This window comes from Thrips palmi, unplaced genomic scaffold, assembly GCF_012932325.1.
Source record: "Thrips palmi isolate BJ-2018 unplaced genomic scaffold, TpBJ-2018v1 HiC_scaffold_18, whole genome shotgun sequence".
Taxonomy (NCBI): domain Eukaryota; kingdom Metazoa; phylum Arthropoda; class Insecta; order Thysanoptera; family Thripidae; genus Thrips; species Thrips palmi.
The window spans coordinates 19,884,586-19,896,753 of record NW_023144627.1 but is presented as its reverse complement, the minus strand read 5'-3'; the positions used below and the strand labels follow the sequence as shown (position 1 = coordinate 19,896,753).

The 12,168-nt window shown below is 39.9% G+C and overlaps 1 protein-coding gene across 7 annotated transcripts in view; it reads left to right on the top strand.

The window, feature by feature from the left end:
- Positions 1–11,887, top strand: part of LOC117644236 (brain tumor protein) — a 60,508-nt gene extending 48,621 nt beyond the window's left edge. For 3 of the 7 annotated variants that reach the window (XM_034383509.1, XM_034383506.1, XM_034383512.1), the window contains exons 2-4: positions 885–1,668; positions 1,757–2,203; positions 2,294–11,887. In XM_034383509.1, coding sequence (XP_034239400.1) covers positions 904–1,668; positions 1,757–2,203; positions 2,294–3,667 — 2,586 coding nt within the window. In that variant the 5' untranslated portion in view covers positions 885–903 and the 3' untranslated portion in view covers positions 3,668–11,887. Of the gene's footprint in view, positions 1–70; positions 384–461; positions 481–884; positions 1,669–1,756; positions 2,204–2,293 lie in introns of those variants that run through there. The other 4 variants (XM_034383508.1, XM_034383505.1, XM_034383510.1 and 1 more) reach the window with 4 other exon arrangements.
- Positions 11,888–12,168: the final 281 nt, after the last annotated feature.

Below are 12,168 nucleotides of genomic sequence, written 5' to 3'. Positions count from 1 at the left end.
GTCTGTCTGTCCGTCTGCTCGCCGCGCCGGCTGTCCGTCCGTCCGTCCGTCCGCCGCGCGGGGCCTCAACCCGCCTCTGGCCTCCAGTGTGCTTTGTCCGTGCCGTGTGGGTAGGAGAGGAGCCCGGTTGGAAACGTGCGAGTCGGAACAGGCGCGAAGCGCGAAGCCAACAGTGCCACTCCATCCCAATTCACCAGTTTTGTTTTAACCCCTTAACTCTACGCCCCACGCCGATGTGCGCCCACTGCGTGCACAGCGTGTCGTGCTGTTTTTAAAATTTTATCGACTTGTTTTTTCTTTGTTAGTCTTCCCAATGCAAAGGTAACCTCATCTCGGCGGCGCGTTTGCCCCGCTTGCCACCACGTGTGGCCGGTGCTGTGACTGTGAGTGGTGCGCGTGGGTGCTGGCTGTGTCTGGACGCCGCTTTTGACGTGAATCGTTGCCTGTGGTCACGTTTTGACGGCTTCTTGTGGATGCAATGTTGGTCCTTTGTCCATGCCGGCCCGGCTTTGTCGGGTTTGGCGCGATTTCCGGCCGGCACTTTCAGACGGGGTTGCCGGCGAGTGCCCTAGCTGACATCTTCACTCGCAGCACCGAATTGACTGCTGTTGTTGTGATTTACGATGCGAGTTGCGTGTAAATTCTGAATGTAGTTGTCTCCGGCTAGGCTATCCGTCCGTTGTGCGCCGCCGGGCCGCGCTGGGGCTGGGGCCTCAGTGGAGGGGTGGGGGAAGCGGCGGGAAATTTTCAAACGTACTTTTGCCCCTGACTTGAGTCATGAGCTGCATGAATCAAGCTTTTGCGGTTTCCATGGAGCGCGAACTTCTGTTAAAATTGTTTTCTGGTTCAATTTTGATTTCAATGTTGTGTTTCTTTTGTTGCAGGGATGAAGGTGAATTGAAGATGGCCTCCCCAACCTCCTCATTGGACTCCATACCAGCTGCCAATTCCATCGAATCCTTGATTGAGTCAGAGTTCCGCTCGCTCTCACCCCAGTCTCTGCCCAACTCGTCACCGATCACAGTGAATGGATCTTCGTCTTCGAGCAACAGCAGTGTCAACTTCAACGTGCTGAGCTCCAACTTCAACACAAAGTGCGGATTATGCCATGATACATACACCAACCCGAAGGTCCTGCCCTGTTTCCACTCCTTCTGCGAATCCTGCCTGGAGCGAAACCAAGAGCACCCAGAAAAGTTAACTTGCGCCACCTGTCAGCAAGAGTGCATCCTCTCTTCATACGGAATCTCTGGTCTCCTCTCAGATTTTTCTGTTGCCGGTGTCTTGGGTGATATAATCAACGAAGACGACAAGAAGTCTTCCAACCCTCGTTGCACAGGCTGCCGAGGCTCAGATTTTGAAGCAGTTGCACGTTGTGTGGACTGCAGCAACTACTTGTGCCCCAACTGCGTGATGGCTCATCAGTTCATGCACTGCTTTGAGGGCCATAGAGTCATGAATCTCAGTGAGCTGCAACTTCAGAACGGCGGCAAGGAGGAGATCAAGTCGGCAGTAGACAAAGTAGTCTTCTGTCCAAGACACAAGACGGATGCGCTGAAGTACTTTTGCCGCTCTTGCAACGTACCCATCTGCAAAGAATGCACCATGCTGGATCATCCCAATGGCATTCACGACTACGAGCACATTAGTGATGTGGGTCCTAAGCAAGTAAGTTCATTTAATTTTTGACTCTGATAACATTTAAATATGCTCTGTTGAATGGTACTAACTTTCTGTTCTTTTTTTTCCTTCTTAGGTTGAACTTATGAGCCAGGCAGTACAAGAGGGGAAAGTGAAGGCAACAGACATTCGAAACATGCTCAAGAACTTGGAGCACTCTTCAGGTCGTCTGTCTGTCCAGTACCACAAGGCTCAGAACGAAATAAATGAGACCTTCCAGTTCTACAGATCCATGCTGGAAGAAAGAAAGCAGGAGTTGCTGAAGGAGCTGGACAGTGTATTTTCTGCCAGGCAGGTTGCACTGACAGTCCTAAATCAGAAGGGCCAGGAAACAGTAGACAAAATTTACCAGACCTGCGACTTTGTTGAGAGATTGACCAAATATGCCAGCACAGCCGAAGTTCTCATGTTCAAGAAGTTGCTGGATTCCAAACTCCTAGCTTTGGCATCATTCAATCCCGATACAAGCCTGACAAACGCTGCTTGTGACTTGGAATTTGTATCCAACTACCAAGCAATCCAGGTAAATTATTTTTTTCTCTAATTTCATGAAGCAATTTTGTTTATTATTTACACTGCCTTCTCCTTGTAATCTTAATCTGTTATCTGACAGAATGCTCTTGTGTTGCAGGTCGGAGTTCGCAACACTTTTGGATATGTGAGATCGGCCTCTGAAGTGAATGTGGGCCCCAGCAAGCAGCCTCCCATCGCGCGGCCCACCAACGGGGCTGTCCTCGCCAATGGAACCATCACCAATGGATCTGCGAACGGAACGCCCATCCCCATCAACGGCAGTGGTGGCATGCACAATGGCATGAACGGAGTGAATGGAGGCTTGAATGGTGTGCTGGATCGTCCATACAGCAACGGCCTGGGCTCCTCTCCAAGCCCGACTGCTTCTCCTTACGAGTCCAACGTCATCTCCAAGAGATTCAGCTCAGCCAACAGCCTGGGCCCATTTTCTTCCACCCTTGGTGACCTCAACCTGAATGGAATCAACCCCTATGAGAAGTGGTCCAATGGAGGTGAACTCTACCAGAATGGTGGCAGCGACCACTACTCCCTGTCATCGGGCAGCCATGGTGACGTCATGGATTTGACTTCCAAGCTCCATCTGTCCACCTCCATGTTCCCTCCCAAGTCTCAGATCAAGCGCCAGAAAATGATCTACCACTGCAAGTTTGGAGAATTTGGGGTGATGGAAGGCCAGTTTACTGAACCCAGTGGTGTTGCTGTGAATGCTCAAAATGACATCATTGTGGCAGACACCAACAACCACCGTATCCAGATGTTTGACAAAGAAGGTCGCTTCAAGTTCCAGTTTGGCGAATGTGGCAAACGGGATGGTCAGCTCCTCTATCCCAACCGAGTTGCTGTTGTGCGCACATCTGGTGACATCATTGTCACTGAGCGTTCACCCACTCACCAGATTCAGATCTACAACCAGTATGGACAGTTTGTGCGCAAGTTTGGCGCAAACATTCTGCAGCACCCACGCGGTGTGACTGTGGACAATAAGGGCCGCATTGTTGTTGTTGAGTGCAAAGTAATGCGAGTAATTATCTTTGATCAAACTGGAAACGTTCTTCAGAAGTTCGGCTGCTCCAAGCATCTGGAATTCCCCAATGGTGTAGTTGTGAATGACAAGCAGGAGATCTTTATTAGTGACAATCGTGCCCATTGTGTGAAGGTGTTCAACTATGAAGGAGTGTTCCTGCGTCAGATTGGTGGAGAAGGCATCACCAACTACCCCATTGGAGTAGGCATCAATGCTGCTGGAGAAATTTTGATTGCTGACAATCACAACAACTTCAATCTGACCATCTTCACCCAAGATGGCCAACTGGTGTCTGCGTTGGAGTCCAAGGTGAAGCATGCCCAGTGCTTCGATGTTGCATTAATGGATGATGGGTCGGTGGTGCTTGCCAGCAAGGATTACCGTCTGTACATTTACCGCTATGTGCAGGTGCCTCCCATTGGCCTGTAAGGAGGAGGTTGAATGTTTGTGCTCTGGCCACCACCCTAGACTATTTGATGTGCTGTTGAAGCTTGCTCTCATTTTGAGGGAACTGCTCTGCTGCATTTCATCGTGATACGGTGCAAAGTGCAAGACTGAAGTGACTTAACCTCGCCCGGTGTGTCTTAAGCTGTGAATTTTCCTGGCGAGACTTGCCAAGTTTTGGAATCTTATGTAATTCTTATCTAAGCATTGCACATGTGATTGTTTGGGTTATTACCCTGATGTTGAACTTGTCCGTTATTTGTGCTTGAAAGTAAGATGTTCTTCACTGTTGAGCACATTCACCCATTCCAGATGTTAGTTTACCTAGCTATCAAGCTGGTGCTATTTAATGGAACTTTGTTTTTTTTCCCTACGTGTGTTGTAGGTAAGAATGTGTGTGGTTTCATACAACGTTATTGATGTTGTTGTTGCTGTATTTATATTAACATATCCTTCTTCCTTCTTTATTTGGCGTCTGGGCGGGCATGCTGATGGAAAGATCTCTCCATTGTTGCATTTTTCTACTTAAGAAATTGTGGAAATTGGTCCACTCACAAACCATTCCGTATTTGTTAGTGCATATTATCAGGAGTGGTGTGCCAAGATTTGCTGAATATTACATATTGTTTTGTAGAACTCTCAAGTAGTGATTCTCTTCCCTGACATAATTGTTAGACATAGGTATAGTTAGTTTTGTAATTTGAACTGTTAAGAATGTGTTGAAAGGTTCATTAGTTGGTGGGTGTGCATTGCCCTGCCTGTGAAGCTGAGGCACACATTTTAGGCATTTCCTTTCATGCATCATTGTTATTTTTTATGTCAGTGAACCAGCAGCATTGTTTTGACCAAAAACTTTTTGAAATTTATATAACAGGGAACTCTTAGCATTTGCTGAATACTTGTCTGGAGTTAAAAAAGTGGTGCCTGGCCCTTAGAAACATGTTTGGCAGAAGTCAAGCTCTATTTTATTATATGCTGTTTGTGTTTTCTTGCACTGTAAATTGAGATGAGAAGTTCATTTTCACATGTTTTCAAAGTGAAATGGAATTAGTTGAGGTTACTAAGATTTTTAATGCAAGGAATCCAAAGAGAGGAACCACTGCTCCATGTTGTTTTTTTTATTTTCTTTTCCTAAGACTGCTATAGATTTATAATGTGCAGTGTTTGGTTTGTTTTTGTTATGCTGCCCTTGGGGAGTATGTGAAGTACCGGCCATGGCCGACGCATGCTAGTCACTCTAATATGTGTTAGATCCTACCTTCCATGACGCCTGGGATTGCTACAAAGTATCCAAAGGCTTTTCTATTAAATGCTGTTTTTATTTTTATTTGTTATCTTTTTTAAGTTTGGCTTAGAGAATCTGGTTGGATTATTGATGCACTGCAATATTAGTCCTCATTTGTCAAATAATCTTTTCCTGTTTTAAGTATGCTGCCAGAGTTTAAGATAAAAGACGCAGTCGGTTACGAAGAAGTTATTTTTTTTTTCTGCTCAGTTTCTTTATCACTGATGTTTTGATTGCACGAGTTGTACTTGAAGTGCTGGACTAGCACTTTGGGTAGTTAGATTGAGATTGTATGGTCAAAGTATTACTTGTTTGTGTTTTCGAAACCAAGAGATTGTTTGTGTTATCAATAGGACTGTTGTAAAACCATTTTAATACCATCACATCTTTGTTTTTCTTTTTCGTTTTTCTTTTTTTTTCTCGTTTTATCGTTGTACTGAGGTATAAGTTACCATACCAGAAGTAGCTACCACATTTCAGGTTTTTTGTAATTCTTGATGTAAGCCAGTTGGTTGTGGTCAAATATCCATGCTATTTTTACTCTTACCTTTATGACTTCTACGGATACATTCTCTTGGGTTTGAGACCGATAGATTGAATTTGAGATCTGCAAATTTAAGTCATTGATGTGGCCAAAACTTCTCATGAAGAAAAGCCCATTTTCTTCATTTTTTGTTATATATGCTCAATTTGATGTGTTCTGTTCCATTTAGTTTTGTTTTTATTGATTTGATCGAGCAATACGTGAAATGTTTTGGCCAGGAAGTTGCCCCCAATTGTTCCTTGGGCAATATCAAATGTGGATTTATTTCCGAGGCCAACACTAACTGGTTCTTCATGAGCATGAGGTAGATAATATTGTTTTTGAGTGTTATAGCCATCCTTAGCTTTGGTTAAGTAGCTCAGTGAGTGTGCTGGTCTTAAATTGTTTTAATTTCAAATTACTCCTTGCAATAATTGTTTTTGTTTGACCTAATTTAATGCATTTTTAGTTTTTTCCTTGTTAGTAGTTGAATGTGAAATACATATATTCTCTCTTAACTGCATTTTGATTCCACCTTGCTAGGTTGTAAATTGATTCACATGACAGCCAAGGCAGCCAAACTTCATTATTTGCTAAAAGATCTTGATGCGGTCTTCTACCGCTCACTTTGTAGGTATGTAATATTTTCAAGTATTTTTGTACTTTTTGTATTTGCTCTAACTTTTACGTCTACTCACTACTGCTGTGTCTGTCTTGGTATTTCACATTGGTATTTTACTTTTCCAAACATGCAGGGACAGAACTCTGGTTGTTTAAAGAGTGTTTGAGAATGTGTGTGTGTGTGTGTATGTATGTATGTAAAGGAAATTTGTCTATCTCCATTTGTCCCAATAAGTAGTTTTGATATTTTCTTCATGTTAGCTTAAGTTTGCCAAACAATGTGTGTGTGTACAGATAAGGCACTTTCTGCCTAAAATGCCTCTTGCCAATGTTCACAATGTCAGAAATTCTATTATCAGCTTGAGTACAAAGAGGTTTGCCAAGAAATTGTTGCATGATTCCTTGCAAAGGGAAAGACTGAATCTGAAAAAGATAGGCTTAGGAGACGTTTTTAAAAGTTTAATGTTGTTGTCATTCAAATTCATTTGCATTGACCAGTTAAGTATGAAAAAAAGATAAGATTTATTTTCCCCAAGTTAGTTGAACATCTTAAACCACTGAGGTAATTTTTGGTTTTAATGCCTCTGTTTTGGTTGTTTTTGAAGAGTTAAATTGACATTTTTTTCTTTGATGCAATTGCGTTGGTGAGAGCGAGGTCAGTGTCAATTAACGTTGGGAACATGTGACATTGTGCATTGATTGGTGATGGTCCTTTTGCCTCAAGTTGACACCCCTCTTAATTTGAATTCGTGGGTGTTAAGTAGTTGCTTATCTTATCAGACTTCTGAAGACAATGAATTTACAAAGCTGTTGGCTCCTTAACATTTTTCTTTACCAAGACTCACATATTCTAAAGTTTGTTTTTATACCAATAGTAATGTTTGCATCTGTTTTATTGTTGATGTTTCTTCCATTGTTTGAAATAAAAGACTTGTCAGAAGTATACATGTTTGCTTTCTCTTTCCAATTTAACTAGGAACTGTTCTGCTGAAGCTGCTGGCCAGACTGTCGCCTGTACTTTCAGCCATTCATTAGAAATGCTCATATGTTCATAATTCATAGAGCTAGTTCCACTTGTGCCAATCTGTGATTCAGGGGTCACATTCCTGACTTCTTAGCACTTATTTTCCTCCAACAAAGCTTTCACAACTTGTCACATGCTCTTTACATGGACAGATTTATCCTTAAATCTGCTTATTTACCGACCATACTGTCAAGTTTGCTGTCCACTTGATTAAATATTACTCACTGATAGTGGTTCTGTGAAGACTAGGGCATTCCTCTACAGTTATTATAGCACTGACATTGAACAGGGGCTTAAATGAGCTCAGTATTTGTTATTTGTGTTACGTTATGATAATCAAAATGGTGATGTTTAATATAAGCATTCTTAATAGTAGGGAAGTGTTTGATGACTATTGTATATTTTAAAATATTAAATTGTTGTGTTCCATATCAAAAGTTCGTAAGACAAAAAAATTTAAGCCTCAGTAGCACTACTGCCAGTAGATAATACAGAATGCTTTGATTGTTTAACTTACCCAGGCCTGTCTATGACTTGACTGTGACAGTGAATGTGCATACTATACACTTTTTAAAAAAAATAATGTTCTTTTGTGGGCCTGTAAATTCTACCACTCTCTAACATGGGTGTTCGTTGACTAAAGAATTTACATCTTATGGGCATGTTGTCCTTACTTAGTGAATGCATAAGAGTGCAGTTACTGTAGAATATCCATCCCATAGCAGGTCCAGCCTTTGAAGCTCTACCTGTGTGCGTGAACAATCATGGGCCGGAGGTGGAATGTGGCCTGGGATTAAATTTACATATTTTGTGCTAGAGGTGACATGTTAATACTTTGTAGTTTTGCAAATGGCTCCTCCTTGCACCAAGCTGTTACATAGACTCTCAATGTTCTTCATTTTCTTACTGTAGAAGAGATTTGATATAGTGTGAATATTTTTTTAATCGTTAATTATGCTGTCCTGTCTTGCCAGTCCAATTTGTACCTCTCCTTTTTCACTTGTGTGGATTTCTCAGGGTTGTTGTACAAAAGAAAACTGTTTTTTGTGACAGGACAGCAAAAGTTGTGTTTCAATGTGTGTGATGTAGATTGATCGCTTTCTCTGTTTGTAGATATTTTAGTCTGTTGCTTGAGGTATGAGCCTCTATCGAGATGGATTGACTCATTTATATCCGGTGTTTTGCTAATGTTTGGTTTGCGTTTAAGCTAATGGATGCAAACATTGTCGTTTCCTCATTTTTCATTGTTAAGGTGGAATCCTTTCCGTAAATTTTGTCATTTGTTGATTGATGATAAGTTTGAACAATAGGACCTAGGGGTGGGGTGTGCTCAAGATTTATTGCTAGTGATCTATACTTACAAAAATTGGGTTCCTACACATCTTTGGGAACTGCAATTTAAATTGCAAACAACCAGATTGGTTTGAGAAGAAAATTTGTTGTTTCTCCGTTGAAATTGAGAATTGACTGATAAAATGTTGATAGTAGGTTCGATTGTAAAGGGAAACAAGCTTATCATTGGATGTTTTATTTCTTTCAAAGTTTCTCATGTTGCTTCTTAAAGTTGTTTTAATTGTAGGTGATTGCTCCATGTCCTCAAAGTATATTCGTCAGTTTTGTGACTTTGCACTGTTGGGAACAGCCCTCCCCTGTATCTTGTTGATTGGTCGGCAACAAATTTCGGTATTTGTGTGTTTGTGAACTTGGTAAAGACGGTGTCTCTCTGTAGCAGTTAAGTATCACAAAATAAGTTTTCGTGTAGACATTGCTACTGTCAATTTGATATTGTAACCTATTATGTGTATGTAGTGTATTGAATTCTAAGCTGAGAGACATTTTGTCCACAGACAACAAATTCTTCATAATTTTTTTGTTGTTTTATTTTTCCCTTAATTTTGGTATTTACTAGTCTTTGTTAATGTTATAGACTGCAAAAAGTCGCTATACTCTGCCTACTTGAAATGCTAGGCCTACATTAGTCTGGGTGAGCAAAGTCTCAGCATTCTCTGCTAATCATTTAACATCGTTACTGATGGATAATAAGTTGATTGCGTAGATATGTTATCTAATATTATTGTCATAATTTAAACTGATCACTTGTATATTATGTTAATAGACCCTTTCTTCCTTTTAGCTGTAGGCAGCTTTAGTTCTTTCTTGTTTGTTTCATTATTGCTTTCTTGTGTTTAGTTTGCACACAAATTCTCATTTAGCCTTTTGTGTGGAATGGGTTGACTGATAAAATTCTCTCATCTTTTCATTTTCTTTGTTACATTTTCTTTCTATTGAAAATATATTTGTCGGAGGTATTTATTTGCAATTTTTCTGACAAATTGTGTTGTTTAGAAAAAGAAATTAAGAAAAAAAAGCAAAGCCAAAAAAAGACTATTGTTTTATGCAGCTTTCATGATAGTCATGGATTTTGACAACCACAAATTGCATTCTAACTGTAACTACATTCAGCAAATGTGAGAAGGTTGTTCTGCTCATTCCAACAATGTGTATTGTCAATTTGCATTGAAACATTTGTTTTGCTCTTTCTTTGACTTGCACTTTTTTTTGTGGCATCTTGAATTTCTCAAGTGACAGAGTGGTATGGCCTATTTTTTATGAAAAGAAAGACTGATGCTTTTGTTGAGTGTTTGATTGAGCAGAAAGTTGTCCTTAAATGGAGTTAAACTTCTGCACCATTAAAGAGTTTGAAGATTGTTCTAAAATTTTACTTACCTATGCAATATTTCTCTCTTGCCTTTCCTCCAGATATGTTGCGTTCATATATGAACCTTGACCTTCATCAATACTTTTTGTCAAGATGAGGCAATGTTCTTGCTTTCTTTTTGGTTTCAACTTATTGTTTGAATGTCATTGTTGCACATTTCTTTCTTTTCCTCTGGTCTGTGCTCCTTCCTCAGTCCTGAGGTTTGACATAATTTAATTTCCTTGGCCCTACTCTAAAATTTTTTATTGGTGGCCAACAACTATGCCAGCAATAAGGTTTTGTGTGGATGATTTTCTAAAATGATCTGTCATGGTAAATTGTTTAGAATTGTACTGTGCCACCTTAGGTTTCCCTCCAAGCTTTATCCATTGAATAATCGGTTATTTTGGTTTTGAAGTATTTTCTCACTGCTTCTTATGTGGTAGTGGACAATAAAAAAAAGGAAGAGGAGACCTGTTATTCTTTTGTGAAAGCAATTTTCCAGTTGTTGTGTGTTGTAGTTGGAAAAAGAAAACCTGTTATGACTAAAAGTGAAGACTTTAGAGCCATTAAGCTGTTGATTATTTCACACCAAATTTTGGAAACTTAAGAAATGAGCCTATATTTTTGCACCCGGTTATTAAAACAAAACGTCACTTGCGATTGTAAGCTGTTCATAAATTTTGATTAGTAGTTATGTATCCATCCGTCTCTTTCATAAATCTCTGCAAGTCCATCTTTGCAGTTTTATTCTTCATGTTCTGGTGTAACCTTTCCATCACAAGCTGTAAATTTGTTGCGTCCTTTCATTAAAATAACTTGTTATGAGTGGTCCTTTAAATGCAGCAATTGCTTTGAATGGATTGTTTTCAGAAATTTTTTCTTGCAATGGAAAGTATTGTTGAGTGCGAAAATCTGACAATGACAAATAATCAACCCTTCGGGTCAGTGCTTGACGCTACCAATTGTTCTGTATAATTGAATCTGTCATGTCCAACACATTCCACTGTTGCAACTGTTATTTTTATTACTAATTTATGAAAATGAAATCACTGAAATTATTTGTTGTGAATGATGAGCCCAGCGTTCATTTGTAAACTAAGAAATGTATGGTTGCAGTGAAATGTGCATATGTTTAGTTTTGTATTGTGACCAAATGGTTATCATCATGCCCATTTTTGATTGCTATTTAAGTTAGGTGTTTCAGTTTGTTTGGTCAGATGTTTCTATTTTTCCATAGATCAAACTCCTTGTTAACTAATGTGTGCCTAGTCAATAAAATTCAGGTATAAAATTCCATTTCTCCCTTCAGTTCTGTTGAAACCTGACAAAATGTTTTCTTCCCTCACGTGGAAGTTACAGTTAGCTAATTTGTTCTACCATGCAAGTATTCTCTTTTCCTCGTTTTGAAAATTGTCTTGAGTTTTGTTATAATTGTGTATTGTCCAGGGTGGGTCAGGAAAGAAAATGTGACAATGAAATAGAGGACCTGCAATCTTCCCGATTCGTGTTTTGGGTTCGGATTGTGTTAATGCACAAGATTGTCTACAGAGACTGAGCTGTGGTCTGGAATTGGAATTGGGCTGCTGTTAAATCTATTTTAGATACTGTGGGATACCATGAGCACAAAATGCATAGACCAAGTGTATCATTAAAATTACTGTGGTTAATTACTTTTTAAAAATGCACATCACCAACTCTTTTTTGTGGACAATGTTTTAGTTTATTTTAGCGTTTTGCATCTTCTGTCAATCTGCTGATTGTCACATGAACTGTGGGTTAAACTTTTTGTTGAGCGAGTCCTTCATGCTGTTCAGCCTCTGAGGCCCTGGAGGGGCAAGTCTAGTATAAATATTGTTTTGAAAAATAAAACAAACATTTTTTTTTGTTCTGTGTTTTATTTTTATTTTTGAAGTAATTGTTTTAATTTATGATGAAGATTTTGTTTCTCCCTTTTGTAACTTGATATAGTTTTTATGATTCAGTGTCTTTCATATCAGTTTGTTACAAAGTGTGTATCGATTGTGTACAATAAAAATACTTGGTTGCTTGAACATGTCTCTTTTTTTTCCATTGTGCTGAAGCACAACTCTGAACACAACTCTGAAGCAAAACTATTTCAAGGCCCATTTTGGCCCTAAACAGACTTCATCCCGCAATAAATGAAATTATTTGAACATGCGCCGGATAGGTAGGCAGACCATTGTCCACAGCCTCTTCTCCGCACCAGAGCTCAACTAGCATCACGGGAAAAGTCATTTTCACGCCAAATAGAATGCGTGAAGCGCCACTGAGCACCGGGCATCTGTTTCTTAGACCCATGAGAAGGTTCCAT